Source organism: Centropristis striata, chromosome 5 (assembly GCF_030273125.1).
Source record: "Centropristis striata isolate RG_2023a ecotype Rhode Island chromosome 5, C.striata_1.0, whole genome shotgun sequence".
Lineage (NCBI taxonomy): Eukaryota > Metazoa > Chordata > Actinopteri > Perciformes > Serranidae > Centropristis > Centropristis striata.
The window spans coordinates 35,135,319-35,151,468 of NC_081521.1; the positions used below are offsets into that span (position 1 = coordinate 35,135,319).

At 39.9% G+C, this 16,150-nt stretch overlaps 2 protein-coding genes across 2 annotated transcripts in view; one reads left to right on the plus strand and one right to left on the minus strand.

Moving 5' to 3' along the window:
* Positions 1-3,871, plus strand: part of rapgef3 (Rap guanine nucleotide exchange factor (GEF) 3) — a 28,912-nt gene extending 25,041 nt beyond the window's left edge. Inside the window, exons 22-28 of the mRNA XM_059332923.1 lie at positions 131-221; positions 297-347; positions 472-559; positions 854-918; positions 1,029-1,083; positions 1,610-1,681; positions 2,672-3,871. Of these exons, the coding sequence (XP_059188906.1) occupies positions 131-221; positions 297-347; positions 472-559; positions 854-918; positions 1,029-1,083; positions 1,610-1,681; positions 2,672-2,790 (541 nt within the window). The 3' untranslated portion in view covers positions 2,791-3,871. The remainder of the gene's footprint in view (positions 1-130; positions 222-296; positions 348-471; positions 560-853; positions 919-1,028; positions 1,084-1,609; positions 1,682-2,671) is intronic.
* Positions 3,872-3,980: 109 nt separating this feature from the next.
* itga5 (integrin, alpha 5 (fibronectin receptor, alpha polypeptide)) overlaps positions 3,981-16,150 on the minus strand; it is a 41,022-nt gene continuing 28,852 nt past the window's right edge. The window contains exons 20-30 of the mRNA XM_059332922.1: positions 15,128-15,278; positions 14,948-15,040; positions 13,706-13,785; positions 13,514-13,594; positions 13,306-13,411; positions 12,780-12,938; positions 11,238-11,345; positions 8,903-9,016; positions 8,175-8,276; positions 7,967-8,089; positions 3,981-6,966 (exon numbers count right to left, since the gene is read on the minus strand). Coding sequence (XP_059188905.1) covers positions 6,883-6,966; positions 7,967-8,089; positions 8,175-8,276; positions 8,903-9,016; positions 11,238-11,345; positions 12,780-12,938; positions 13,306-13,411; positions 13,514-13,594; positions 13,706-13,785; positions 14,948-15,040; positions 15,128-15,278 — 1,201 coding nt within the window. The 3' untranslated portion in view covers positions 3,981-6,882. The remainder of the gene's footprint in view (positions 6,967-7,966; positions 8,090-8,174; positions 8,277-8,902; positions 9,017-11,237; positions 11,346-12,779; positions 12,939-13,305; positions 13,412-13,513; positions 13,595-13,705; positions 13,786-14,947; positions 15,041-15,127; positions 15,279-16,150) is intronic.

Below are 16,150 nucleotides of genomic sequence, written 5' to 3' on the forward strand. Positions count from 1 at the left end.
TAAGAACATGCTAAATCTTTTTCTCGCATTCTAACCTATCTATAAAATCTGCAAAAACCACTTCAAGAGCAGCATTTGGTCACACTGAGGTCTAATTGCTTAAAGCTTTGATTTGTCCTCTCTGTCACAGATTAAAGGAGCAGAGGAATCTCAATTCATTCTTCGCTGTGATGTTTGGCTTGAGCAACAGTGCAGTGCACAGGCTTTACAAGACCTGGGAGGTGAGGATCATTTGAATGCGACATTAATGATCTTTAATATAAATTGTGTTTTCTAAATGTAATTATCTATCACAGAGAATACCCAGCAAGACAAAAAGAATTTACTGTGCTTACGAGAGGTTGATGGTAAGTTACACTTTATGCTCTCATTTAATTTCAATGTCAATTTTAGAAATGTTGCAAAACTCATAACAAATTTTGTGCACGACCATAAAATAACAGTGCTCTGTTTGTTCTCTGTCCTGGATAGGATCCTTCACGCAACCACAGGGCCTACAGACTGGCTGTCGCCAAACTCAGTCCTCCTTACATCCCCTTCATGCCTCTGCTGCTCAAAGGTGACAGATACCAGCAGTGTTACTTATACATAAAAATAGAATTCAGGGTTCCTACACCTTTTCCATAGTAAAATTCAAGAATTTACAAGGTGCATTTTCAAGCATTTCCAGCATGTTACAGCTGTGGCGTCCTCAATTTCAATTCCTTTCAAGCACAAAATCCAGCACTTTTGAAACACTACATTAAAAATGCAAGTGCTTTCAAGTATTCCAGCACCTGTCGCATTAGATTTAAATGTCATGTAAATCAATTCACTAATCACTGACATGCTTTCTCTTCCTGCCTATGCCCAGACATGACTTTCATCCATGAGGGAAATCCAAACTATGTAGACAAATTGGTCAATTTTGAGAAAATGGTAAGACTCCCAAATGTTTTTGTGTAATGTTGCTCGGCTTAATTATTCTCCTCACAAATCTTGGCATGGATTTACCTTAAAATGTTTCCTTTTCCCTCCTATTCTCACAGCGCATGATTGCCAAGACGGTGAAAATTGTGCGAGAGTGCAGAAGCCAGCCTTACGGTGAGTGATCCAGCTGAGCTCGTCATACAACTAGCAGACTCACAGCAGTGGCAACAGTATGAACTGTGGACACTGTATGCCAGGGGTGTCAAACTCTGGCCCACGGGCGAAATTTGGCCCGCAGTGTAATTTTATTTGGCCCCCGAGGCAATACCAAATGATTATATTATTATTGAAAATTAATGACACTGATGTGTTTTTTATTTGAAATTTGATTTTGCATGTCTGCACTATTTAGTTATATATTTTATGTTTATAAGCATTGCTGGTTCCATATTTAATGTTCAAGCAAAACATGTTTGGTACATATTAAAAGGTTTAGTTGTTCAATGTTGGCCCGCAATTTTATTCAAGTTTTAGATTTTGGCCCATTGTGTATTTGAGTTTGACACTCCTGCTGTATGCATTCAGGAGAGGTCAAACAGTTGCTTTTGCATGTCAAAGTAAATGGATGATGGCTAGTTTTGTCTGTGAATGATGCATGAAGGATAAATCAGATAGGTAAACTTCAATTTCTCTCCTGCAGTGCCATCGTCTCCACAGAGGGGCCTGGCAGATCGGATGTTTCTGGAAGGGCCTGCTACTCGCATATCTACATGTAAATTACGTCTTTTGTATTATTGTAATCCAGGCCTTTCCGTACGTTCACTAATTTATCCGGCAAGAGCAACAACAACACACATCACCTCTCACTCAGGAAGACCTAAAGTAATTTCACAACAAAATGAAGTAGTTCCAAATCAAATAAACAATAGTTAGGCTAAATTATTAAAGTTTAATACATTTTACAAATCGATAATATTATTTGAGTAAACAAAATAAACAACAAAATAAATCTCTAAAACAACTGTATCCAGTTGTATTTCCTGTAAACTGTGAGAGATTTTTTTTAAATTGCAACCAGCAGCTCCATAAAGGTCAGTCGACAGAAATTAGCCCAGACCCACTTCTGTCACACCCTTAATAACTCTTTTTATTGTCATACAGGAGGCGTTACTGGACCCAGTAGACAGTAGTTGTTAGCAGGGACCAACAGTTCTAAAGCTCGATCTGAAATTTTTGCTAGTTTTATGATCATTGATAGTTTTATCATGTAGATAATGGTGCAGTACCTGAGATCTTCTTAAATTTTACATTCTGGCAAAAAAAAAGAAAGCGAGATTTGCCAAATCAAGCAGCTTAACATACTGAGTCTGGTGTCCCAGTGGCTCACCGGTAGAGCACATACCACTAAGGCTTAGTCCTTGCAAAGCAGCAGGCCCGGGCTCAAATCTGGCATGGAGCCCTTTCCTGCATGTCTACCCCTCTGTCACTATCAATAAAGCCGAAAAATGGCTAAAGAAAAAACTATATGCAGGCGTTCAGGCGTGGTAGAGTGCATACCACAGAGGCTCGGTCCTCGCAAGCAGGCGGCCTGGGATCGAGTCCAGCTCGGAACAATTTCCCATATGACTTCCCCTCTGTTTCCCCCCTTCACTCTGCATATCTGAACTATCAATAAAGCTATAAAATGCCCAAAAAATATCTTAAAAAAAAAAAAAGAAATAACTATATGCGAGTCAAAAAATGATTTCTCTTTCTCCTCCAGACTCGGACTACGCCCTGCCTCTGCGGAGTCCCAGCAACATCCGACATTACATTCAGAACCTGAAGGTGATCGACAACCAGCGCAAGCTAACGCAGCTATCAAGAACAATAGAATGCTAGTGTGTCAACCTGCTGATGTACAAAGACTGTGAAACTGTAGCGTTAATCTGATCCAGAGAACAGACTGTAGCTGGATGAACAAAACTTCTACACTCGCTGAAATAAGATAGATGTCTGGAGCCGCTGAGTGATGTGGATTCACTCCAAGGACGGAGATATATTTGCTGTTAACTGCCTCACGTGTCCTGCATCTGTTTGGACTGTTGGTTGTGTACATCATTGAGATTAACGCTACACCTCCACAAGATGCAATTCACACAAGAACAGTGGAGGAATAGTACTCACCATTCACGATATGCTTGATTTAACAGGCTAAATATTATCTATAATGGCGTGACTGTCTCTTTTTCTGCCGTGATCTCAGAACTAATAATGTAGCAGAGAGTTTAGAAGGTTCTATCTTGTATCTTTGGATCTAGTTTCTTCCTGGATTGTTGCCATGTTTGCTTTTTACATTCTGCAAATGTGGTCTCACTTCTCTGGAGTGCCCTGGAGTGAAAACCTCCTGTACCACACATTGTACAAGGGCAAATATGTGAACAATGCCATTCAAAACGCAGCTGCTTGTATACGCAAACATATGGTTAAGCAACAAGTATATCTCCAGCTTAATTCAAGGAGCTTGGATGTTTATGGATAAGCTCCCTGCTCAGCCTCAAGGATGGAAATGTGCTGCAGGATGAACCAGAGAATCCAGCTCTGCGTCTAAGGGACACTTTTTTTTTTAAACAAAAGCCTTACAGCAGAGTGTGCCATAGTGTATGCTAATCTCCTCACAGAGGCAATGTTACAACATGTGAAGCAAAGTATGCCTGTCTTTGGTGTAAAACATCATTTATGTGACATTTTGCCGTCTGTGAAAGAATCACTCCAGTGGTTCCACAAAGGGCCATAAGAACACATACCACAGATCTTACAGCCATAGTTTATCACTTTAGGTCAGTTTTTTTTTTTTGCGCACTAGTACTTTCACATTAAAACTAATATATTGTATCAGATCATTTTTGGCAAGGACGCCATTAACTGACATGCATATAATTTCATACAATGTTGTTTTCTAAATAAATTATTTTCTCAATTATATGTGTCAATAAAAGCACAAGAATTTGTAAAAAGGGAAATATTTTATTTAAAGTACAAACCGTAACAGGTAAAAATTGACCTCCAAAGAGCCCCTTTCCTTCCACCCCCCTCCCCTGACAGAAATGTTCTCCCCAATATGGGGTGAGAAAAATTCACAACAAATCAGTTATCCTTTGAATTAAAAATACTCTCCTTGTCATAAATATGTACAACTTCTTTTTTAGAAGTCCTGGAGAGTGAAAATGGTCTTTAAAAAAAAGGAAGAAAAACCCAGTGCCTTCTTCTGATGTAACCATGGAGAAAGTAACAAAATGATATAATTTCATTATAAATAATGGGCTGACATGTTCAATGAAGAACAGACGATGTTAAATGTTTTAAGTCAGATACCATATGGGGATTTTGTGGACCATTTGACAAATTGTAAATCGCTAGCCAGTAAGAGGAACATATGAAACGAGTGTGATGAAGCAAACAAATGTAAAACATGTGGTTAGTATATTGTTGGTGTTTAGACAGGTGCAACAGCAGAACACATAAATTATCAAACTTTCTCAACATATCCGAGTTCAACTCAGATATGTTCTGTTCTTCTGTGTCAGTCTGTGGTGTAAAAAAAAAATCTGAATAGTGGTCCAGCGATGAAGTGGTGAGTACATCAGAAAAAAAAAGTTTCACACTTGAAGTATGTTTAGTGAGAAAGCAAGTGAAAGTGAAAAGCCAGAACCTCTGCTCAATCACACACTTTGATCTAATAAAAAAAGTCCTGGTTTATCACAACTTAGTCACAGAGAACATCAACCAAAAGAAAGCACTGTAATATTAAAAAGAGTGAATATAAATATTGCACTTGCAAACAACATTTAGTTCCCAGTGCCTAGTTTGTTATCCCTTTTTTAGAGGTACAAGACACCCTGTAGGATCTGGACGGTAGATTTGCAGTCATTTTTTGGGATTTACAATGAGGTTGTGAGTGTTCCTGAACACTGACTGTATTTATGACTAATAATGATGCAGAATGACTTAAAGGGACAGTTTACCCAAAACTCAAAATTGCACATTTTCCTCTGACCTGTAGTGCTATTTATCAATCTAGATTGTTTTGGTGTGCAGAGTGTTGATGAGATGTCTGCCTTCTCTTGAATATAATGAAACTAAATTGCACTTCGCTTGTGGAGCTGAAAGCGCCAAAAATGCATTTGAAAAAACTCAACAGCAATTTCTCTTTCCAGCCATCTAGTTCGATTACATTCAAGAGAAGGCAGACATTTATTTGGCCAATATCTCAGCAACTCACACCAAAACAATCTAGATTGATAAATATCACTACAGCTAAGAGGGAAAATATCTATTTTTGACTTTGGGATTAAGTGTCCGTTTAACATCAATAAGCTACATAAGTGATAGGGATAAACAGGCCTAAGCAATGGGAAAGGTAATAACCAATTCATACACAAAACAAACATTCATAAATATACCATTCATACAAATGCATGTATGCATGAAGTCACACACATATATGCATGCAAGCATACACAACCCTAACTCTAACCCACAAACATGAAGTATTTACATTTAAGGCACATAAAATCTATGTACATGACATGTAAAAGAAACCAACACAAAGCATTTTAATGTTCAGTCCCTGTAGCCTTTTGGTATTGGGATGACTTGAGCCACTTCTCTTTCTAAACGTGGGCACCTTTTACTCAAAAGACAATCAAAAATACAGTATCTCACAGTAACACACACTGTAAGCTGAAAATGGATCCTTCACACTCAGAGAGTGGTGAATGATCCCACCTGCTCTCAGACTAAAACTCTCTGTCAAAGCTACAACATTGCTGATTGTCACGTCTTTGGTTCAAGACATCGTCAGGCCACGGCCATCAACTCTGTGGTTTCACCGAACCTGCTCACACAAGACTCAAACTGAGCCGGAGTAAAGGCAGCAACACATGGATATGGAGAACGCCACTTTTTTGTAACAGGAGCACCACACTGTTTCAAGCCTAATGTGAGGTTTCACAGGTCTGCGGTGGTTCCAGTCCCATCCCAGTCGACTACACAACAATGATGATGCTAGCATTGGTATCTCTTAATATGAACAAACAGGATTTAAACAAAGTGATCAGTAGGAGTCAGAACTCAAAGGAAGGTCAGTCAGTCTTTGGTGTCTCTGGAATTATATCAGTAGATTTCCTTTGAGTGCAAAAACAACTCAACCCAGCGCTGTCCATCAACCTGAGGCAGAGAGAGATCATTTTCATGAACAGTTAAGTAACATCCATCCACCCATTTTTTATGCCTGCTTATCCTGATCAGGGTTGCAGGGTGCCGGAGCAAATCCCAGCATGCATTAGGCAAGAATCAGGGAAACACCTCAGGGCATAAATTACATAAAACTATAAATGTTGTGATAAAAGCAGAGCTATTAAAACAGATTTTGCTTCAACATCTAAGCCAGTAATTGACCAATCTTCTATCAATAATGTATTCAGGAAAAAAAAATACTTTCAGGCCTGAGCAGGCAGCGAAATTCACAGCTCCTGGCTGCCATAAGCTACATGTGGCCACATCCTGTGAGATCATTAGCACCAAGATAAGGCAGTTAAAGGGGGATTACAGAACTATCCATCGCAAGAATCCACAAAAGGAAACCCATCAGGCATCTCGCTGGAGGTTAAAGACAGCCTGCACATCTTTTGTAGTCACTTTCTTGTTTTCAGTCTAATGTAAGGCTTGAGGCAAAAAAAGTTCTTTTTAGTAACAATCCCAAACTGCCAACAAAAAAATACATAAATTAAAAAAAGAAAAAAACAACAACATTCATTTGGCTTGGAGATCTTTGGATTCTTGTCTTCCTCTAGTGCAGCACAGTGGAGTTCCAGTGGTCTCTCTTTCCATTAACTCTTCAACTGCTTTCGATCCTTTCTACATGTTCCATTGTGTTTCTCCGTTTGCAATCATATGGCCAGGTACTTTGGTTCTGGTAGCTCCGGTCATTATTTAAGCCTCAGAGGCGGCCTGTGGTTTGAGTTGAGCCTTCTCCATGGCGGTGCCGTAAGGTAGAGATCGCTTGAAGAAGCCAAACTGCGGGAAGACATTTTAAGAGAAGCAGAAAATTAGAAGTGAGCATGGAGTTTAAATGTAAATGAATAATAATCAAATATGGTAACTAATCTCTGTGACACCAGGCCTGTCATGATAACACATTTTGTAGGACGATATATTCTCCCAGAAACTATCACAATAAACGATAGTGTTGTTGTATCAAAGTTGTATTAGTTTTATAATGACATTCGAGCATAAAAAGTACATCCTTTTCCACAGCAATTAATTTTTAAATCTCGAGAATATTAAACATTGGAATTGAAATGTGGAAAAGAAATATTAAAATATCCTAGATAAATAAAACATAAATAAATAAACTACAACCAAAACAAATAAAATAGACTTTCAGGCTCTGTTAACAAAACATTGCAGTGAGATAAACTTTATGTATTATATAATTTTATTATTAAAATAACATATAAACAGCTGGAATGGCTGCTTGGGAAATAAAGTTTTTTTTCGGCAATTCGTACTGCCTGTCAAACATTTGCACCATTACTTTAAATACAACACAAAAAAGCACAAAAAGTCACGCATGTAAACAACAATATATTGAGTCCAGAAAAAAACCAACATGTCCATTTTTATATATCGAATGATAAGTCGATGTAGTAATTATCGTGACAGGCCAACGTGACACACAATTATATCATCTGAATTGATGTTTTTACGACAAGCTATTGTCTTAATCTGAAATTCTGTATTTGTGTGCATGCATTTAGACATAGTCAGTGTATAGCTGCAAATAGAAAAAAAAATCTATAATTTCACTTAGGATTTGATTCACACAGTATTCAAAAGTAGGCTTTACCATTTTATTATTTCTTAAAGATTTCTTATTTCTTTATTTATTGAGTTAACAGAAAACATGTTATATCGTGACATATATTGTTATTGAAATATGAAAAATCTGATGTCTGGAAAGAAGATTTTTGGCTAGTTTTAGCACAGCTAGTCCTTGCTTCCCAGCAGTATTTACCTTATATAGGACATAGATGAGAAGAGCTAGAAGCAATAAACCAGCTAGAATGGCCAAGATGATGATCCACAGAGGAACTGAGTTCTCAATATCTGGCTTATTCCACACTACTGGGGTCACCACCTGAAAATATAAGCAGTTTGTTAGTTTAATTCCAGAATTTACTGATAATAAACCTGACAAATTAATGAAAAAATATCCTAAATACCTTTTTGTGTCCACTGGGAGAATGTTTGGGGAGTATGGCGTAAGGCATTTTCTCCACGCTGTATCTGGCCAGGCACTCTATCACATACTGCTTGTAAGCTCTCTGATGGAAGTAACAACAAAGATACAAAATCAGAACATCACTTAAACACTAGGTGGCGACAGAGACTGTGCATTTTCTCCAAAGAAAATCCCTTCAGCATTCCTATCCTATGAGGAGCTGTGATGCCAGATAATGAATTTTCAATACATTCACGCTTGTGCCTTGTGTTACAGCATGCAGAAGGTGGTAAATAGTCTGTGTGCAGTTCCAACATGGCATGCGTTCAGAAAAAATGTAAATTCATAGGAAGTGCAGTCTGTAATCTAGCTTCTCAGTGAGCAACTGCTGTCCCATTTGTTGAGACAGATATGTGAGACTGTGCATGCTGGCAGCCTTAAGAACTGATCCACAATCAACACAAACAAATATGTGAGGCTGACTACTTAAACCAGCTGTACATTTTAAAGTTTTAACTCTCTGTGTTTTTTTTAATGCTTTAATGAAAAATGGCTTTTTGCTTCCTGCCAAAGCCTGACATGAGAAAGTACACAGGCACCAGTGGGAAAAGACTAATCTATAGTGCACAGCCTTTTCCTCTGCCATGCCTTTGTCATCTGGTGGGAGCATGTGTTCATAAACGGCACATTTCTGGTGGGTTTAAAAGGCAAAGGTCAACTCTGACAAACCTCAGTGAAGGTCTCGGCCCAGATGCGTGAGCGCACTTTGAGGATAGCAGTTGTCCCCTTCTCCAGCAAACCCACAGTGCACTGCAGCGCCCAACAGTCCGTATTAGAGCAGGACTGAGAAAACAGAGAAAAAGAAGTGTTATTGTCATGTTATTATATTCTAAATAAGTTTTGTTTAAGTCATGTGCATAGGTAGAATCTAAAAAATATATTACACCCTGAAAACTTAACCAACAGGACATAAACACAGGTGAAAAACGTACTGGCTTATGTGAAAACTGGTAGAACAGATGTGGGAAATAACAACCATGTTAACGCTGCAGGTTGAATAAATATAACAAAGAGCCCAATGTTATGATCACTTTTCCACGCCTGCTTCAAATTAGATTGAAGGAATGTCATGAGACTGTAAAAATGCAGCATGCGCCACTCTCCACATTATTGCCCAACCACTAAAACCAACTCATTTTTCTCATGACTGTAGAATACACTGTCTTAATTAGATCCCCATAATGCAGCTTGGCACATTTAACATTTCCAAACATGCACACACTGTGTTATGGAGCTGGTGCTGCAGATAGACCACCACCAGATCGAGAGGTTTCGGCGGGTTTCCTGCGGGAGAGCATTAGTTTACTTATTACACCAAGTAGGGCAAACACAGGAGGAGAAGAGAGGAGAGTACCCGCCTAGTTCCCTTAGGCTCAGTCTTAGACTGCCTTAATGAGAGTATTCAGACATACAGGGAGCGTATCAATCCACTTCCTCTTGGTCGACCTCCTTGACTCCCCGGGGCGCTGAGGCCAGAAAGGTTTGTGGAAATGACATGAACATGGGACGAGTGCCAGAGATGCCTCAGACCCAAGCCCCACATATCCTCCCTGGTGGGATTATGTGGTCAAGATCTGGAGCTTGGGGGCGTGGAGGCTGATCCCACAAGATTCATAAAATAACTGGCCTCACTACACAGCTGATGTGTACACAGGGCCTGCATAAGTGGCCAGATTGAAATGATTAGTCAATTTGTTGTCAGAAAATTTACATTCACAAATCTGGTAACTGATGTATCTAGCAAAAATGTAACAACAAAAATAAGAATAATAAAAAAGGCTCTCCAGCCTTTCATATCTGAGGATTTTTCTGTTTTATATATTTCTAAATTGAATCCCTCTGGGTTCCTAAGTACATCAGACAAAAGTATCATTAGTTGCAGCCTTTTTAATCTTTACTAGAGGGAAGGTATCTAGTATTTTCAAGTAAAAAAACTCAAGCCCAAGTTGAGTCAAAGTCATCAAAATTTTCATGTCATGCTACTTGAGTCCAAACCTCTGAATTTAAGAGTATTACAGTAATTGTGAAATGCCTTTTCATTATTACTAAAATATAGACAGTCCTTTGTTCTTTATGCACAGCTCAGCTCTTCAAAGACTAACCAGGTCATTTTAAATTCTCACACTATGACCTCAGCTTACAGCTTCATCCAAGCATTGCTAAACATTAACACACTTTGAGACAGAAGAGACACTTTGAACAGAGATCTCTGTCTTATCGAATGTCGAAACTAAAAGTGCAGACATGGGGAAAACAAGAGAATGGGGTCCTTCATAAGAACGTGTCACTGGACATGGTTGATAAACGAGCATGGTTAGGAGCGATATGCACACAGACAAAGACCTCTTTGGTGGAAGCAGGTATCCACGGACGGAGGCAGAGAGACAAGCTACCTGCAGCTGGGTTGATCAATAGGGCCAGTGTGTGGGGGATCAGGCCTCACAACACCCAGAACCCAAAATTAGAGAGCAGTCTGTGAAGTGCATCACTGACAAAAAGCCTCCCATGTCCCATCAGCCTCTCCACCCCTCCACCACTACTAAAGGCTCTTTAATGTTAATCACCGCAGCGGGGCAAGCCTGTGCCCTCTGACCCCTCCCTTTTAACGACATCATAACCTAATTACCCAATCCCAGGAGCCTCATGTAAGAGCAGGGCCAGTGTCACCAAAATAGATCCAGGCCTGCACACTTAATTTAAGGCAACAAAATATAATGTTTTCTGCATTTGTATTCAGTCCTGGTCTGCAGTGGATGTGACACACACATGGTTTTAACTCCATAACCACATTAATCTTTAACTGTAAACTCACGCTCCTCATTCTCTCACTTTCAAGCAACTTTATTGTATTACCAGATTAGATTAGACTTTTTGTCTAATCTAATCTGGTTGTTACCGTTTTGGCCAGATCCATTAAAACCTTGGAAATACCACATTAAATTGAGAGATTTTCAAGGATTTCCAGCACCTTAACAATGTGACAATTCTCCTTTAAGCATCTTACCAGATTGGTCAAATGAGCGAGTGGATTCCTGTGGACGTCCCTCCTCTCAACGCGGTGCTCATGAGCCTTCAGTGCCAGGATCGGTGGTTCTGTGGATGTTTTCTGGAGCTAAAGGAGGAGAGAGAACACACACAACACCACCCATTAGGACAACACTGACGCTGACCTCACTAGGCAGAAGAGCACACCACCCTTTCTGTCAATATAAGACCTAATGTTAGCATGACCCTGAGGCTTCTCGTCATTAATCAGAAGCATGTGAGCTCCACTCCACATGGATTTCCGTGTAAAAACACCCTACTTAGCAATTCACCAGGGGAAAAAAAACATTAGTTCCCAGCTGAGACGGATGAACACACACAACCCTGCTCAACATATGGCAAGCTTTGAATGTAAACACTAACAACTGCACTGCGGGAATGCTCCCACAACTTGGTATAAGGAAGCGCGTCCTTGGATGTCAAAGATGAGTGCTGGGCGAGGTGGTTCCTCAAACTGTTCTGAGCATAGGGAAGAGCTGGAACTTCAAAGTGGTGGTGGGATAAGTGTCCTGGGTGGAGCTGAGAAGCTGGGAGGAGGAGGTGGGTGTGGACCGACCAGCGGGACGGCCCAAGTGTTTATCATCTGCTGAGTGGGAACCGGTGGGAGATGCTCACTGTCAGATTTTGCCTCGTTTGACCCTGAGAGGTGTGCATCTGCATCCCAATACCCCCAACCACTTAGCCCACCCCTTTGTTTTGCACGTTCATGCGTAGGGGGTCCTGATCCTTGTTGGTATAGAGGCGTAGTGCGAAGTCTTATGGGCCTCCAACTCAGAGCAAGTGTGCTATCCATACTCTTTTATGGATATAGCCCATTGTGTTTGCATTTAAGAAATTTAGATCTACACGGTCGCACATAAAGTTAGAATAAAATATTCGTTACCTCTTCCCAGGATAGGAGGATAGTGACAATGTGATTTATTCTTGACAGATAAAGTGTATAATCTCTTCCAAACATATCACAATGAAAATTAAACCACAATTAACAGAGGATTGTGTCTGGAAAAAAAAAATTGTTACAATTTTATGGGTGACCGTGAATTTTGTATTAACTTATTCTTGTATATTAGCGTTTTAATTTTTTCGGATGTTTGATACTTTGCTGCTCGTTTTAACTGTGCATGCAAGGTGTCCTTCGGTGCTTAAAAAAGAAGCCAATAAATAAAATGCATCATAACTATTAGTATAAGAAATCTTTGTGATCATTGGCGGGTAATGGCAATAAAGGAAAACCAAAAATGTAAGTATTTACTTCATTGACAAGTATGTGTATTTTGCTGCAATGTTTAGGAGACGAGAGCTGCTGGCCTGGCCAAGTCAGATCTGCTGCTGAGATTCAGGCAACAAAATCACCCGTTTGTGTCTGTTTGCGTAAACGTGACCGACAACTGATGACGTATCAGGGTTTTGAAGGGTTTTTCTACTTCATAGGGGGAGATTGCAACCACTAGATTCCAAAATTAAGGGATATGGTTAAAAAATAAATAGGAATGGGCCTTACCTTGAGGTTCAGGTGGTTCATGTTTTTGTCGGAGGTGCAGTTGATGGGGCCTTCTATGGAGAACTCCAGAGGGTAAAGGAGATTTTGATCCTGGACCTTGAGGGGGCAGCGCAGCTCAAGTAGGGTGTGGCTGATCCGGCTGGGCCCGTTGTTCACCAGCTGGAAAAAGGAAATGAAAAGGGAAACGTCAGTATGTGAAATATTCGAACTTCAAAAGCAGCTTGATAGCTTCATATTTAAGTTGCAGCTGGGAGGTTTCCCATGATGAAACTTTCATATTTGACATATTTTCTTAATCTGCAAATAGGTCACCTAAAGTAGAGCACTGTTAAATCTCACGCTAGTGAAAGTGGATCAGCAATGCCTGAGAATAAATCACACTACATAATCTGGAGTACATCTTGTTTGGTTTTTCTCCATTGCTGCTCGGGGAAGTCAACTTGCTTCATGAACAGTAGAATCTGCTTTCCAGCCCAATCTGCTCAGCCCGCGATGAGTCTTCACAGCTAAAAACATGGATGATTACCTCATAGATGTGTTCCACTGCAGGCCCTACGTCCTGCTCCACCCCAAGGTTTTTGGTCACCTTCCAGTTGGCCGGTGGGAAGAAAACCTTATCTGGTCGAGACACCCTTAAAAAGAGAATCGAGGAGGTGAGAAAATGCGTAGGGAGGCAACAGAAACTTAATGAAATCCCAACAGTTCAAATGAGGGAATCCTAACACTCAGCTCACCCCTGTAGAATGACTTCAGCCTGAACAACCACCTCCAGCTTGTAGGGCACAACCTCACTGTGGGAATTATTCTCATTTTTACTGTGGAAACAGAGAGAAGAAAAAGATTCTGATTAGATGACATCATTTCGAGAGCTGAGGAGATTAGTGCTGCTGAACCAGAGCCCGCTGTATGTTGACAACAAGTTGTACCTGCGAATCTGCAGCTCAAACTGAACAGTTTTGTGCGTGTCCTTCAGCCGTGGCACTGTGAAGCGCAGTCCTGCCCACAGCTGCAAAGAGGAAGAGCCAACATATTAATCATCTTTGTTTTTTAAGTAGATCACAAAGCATTATATTTTCAGGAAACAGAGAAGGAAGAGGTGGGGAACATGCATGGCCTTCACTGAAATTGAAATCTGTGTGAAGTTTTTCTCTTTTATGGACACTACTGTTAAAGGGATAGTTTGGATTTTTCTTAATGGGGTTGTATGAGGTACTTATCCATAATCAATGTCAGCAAGCTCCCCAGTTCAGAGAAGCAGGCAGGAGTATAACTCAGTATAAACATATTTTAGCCCCAAAAAAACCCACATAAAAAAATCAACGTAAGTTTAAGCATATGCCATATTTAGAATATTTTCAGACAGCCCTGTTTACGTGAAGACATGGGGAACTGAAGCTGTTCTATGCTCTGGTCTAAGCCACCAGACATGAGAATCCCTGCTGCTGCTGCCTCAATCTGTTAGTTAGTTAGTTTGCATTATTCTGTGACTTCTGTGTTTTAAAGGGTGAGTTTGGATTCATCAGGTAAGACACTGACTAACAATAAGTACCGTGCCGTCCTCTCATCCATCTAATAGATAGGCGATTTTCTTGGGTGTGTCAGTCTATGAACTCATCTATCCACCAGACAGATTTGTTACACATGGACAGGTTCAAAATGTGGCTTAGAGTTCTGGCCTTGCCTTGTCTTTATCCATTATTTCAGATCCATTTGTTTTCAAAACAAACTGGTACATTAAGTCTCTCTGCATCTACCTTTTACTTACAACGCATCAGATCAATAATGACTCAATCGGAGACCTTCCTCAGGAAAATGTGAGCATTTTCGATGACAGCAAATTCTTTTTAAAATGGCAAAGTCTGCCTATCTTTTCCAGTTAACATGGAGCTGACGTTCTTCCTCTCCAGACCTATTAAAAGCATGCCAGCCTGTGACTCCATCATTAAAAAGGGGAACTCTACCCAGCAGGGAGCTGAGGGCACAGATGGAATCTGTTCTTCCTGTCACAACATTTCCTAACACGTACTGACTTTTCCTGTGCTGTTCACACTAAAACTGGGGATGACAAGCAACTTTCTTCCTTCAAAGAGGAGGAAATCATGATGTTACCACAGTGCCGTATCCTACAATCCTCATATTAATACTGCCAAAGACAGTGGTGTCCTTACATTGGTGCCAGACTTCATCGGGTTGCCCAGATCGCAGCTGAGGTATCGGGTTTGGTTCTCTGTCTCGTAGCTGCAGGTCAGCTGGGTCAGGCTCTGAGAAACAAGAGGACAGATCGGTCAAACCACAGCAAAGGAAGTGATCAATTAAAAGACCACCGGCCGTCGTCATTTTCTAGTCACCTCATTATTGCGGGCAATCCCGCTGTAGTCAGCTTCAGGTGGCAGCACCACATACAGCTCGGCCTCGTACGCCCCTCCCTCTCCCTCATTCCTGGCGTTGAAAGTCAAGGTCAGTGAGTTGTCATCACCCAGGTAGACTTCCTTCCTGTTCCTGAGGACCCAAGCAAAGAAAAAGTTGATCACTAACAAATTCAATTGTAAGGTAAAATAATGTCACAACTCCTGAGTTGAATAAATATGGATAAAGTCGTCTAATGCTGCTGTTGTGAGGTAACATTTAAATTGTTTTTTAAAAAGCAATGAATCTATTTATTTTAGTGTTTATTTCCTGTTTTATTTATTTTATTGTCTCTTGTTCTGTTTGTTTATGTACAGCACTTTGTTGCGGCTGTGGTTGTTTTAAAGTGCTTTACAAATAAAGTTGAGTTGAGTTGAGTTGAGTAACAATAACATTCTATGTTTGTCTGTTGCTTTAATAATATTAATACATTTTTTGGGTTTTTTTGGCTGGTCACAGACATATCGATTGATACGTGCCATTATGAAAACTTTTCTTCTTTTTTTTACAGAACATACAACATACAACGCAGAAAACAATGCTTGGGGTGATTTAGAAATGGCAGTAACCATTAATTTTATTTATTTATTTTTATTTATTCTTTATTTTAAATAATCTGCAAAATGACTGTTACTGAACATACAGGACTGATGTTTATTTAGCCAATTTTTTTTCTCGGTTTTCACTTCATAACTAATTGACAATGTCTAATAATGTTAAATATTCTTTAACACTATTATTTGTTTTCAGTATCTTTGCAGAATCACATTGGGGCAAAGTCAGTGTACAAGCCACATTGAAAATCTATTTTCATTCAAGCCTATAATTTCACTATATCTGCCATCATATGTGTAATCATCGGTAATTTTCCCACTCTAAAATCCTAAATAGGTTGGCCTCTATTAAACACATTGATTGGATTCATCTCACTAAGCCCCACCATTAAATGAAAACTTTTCCGATGT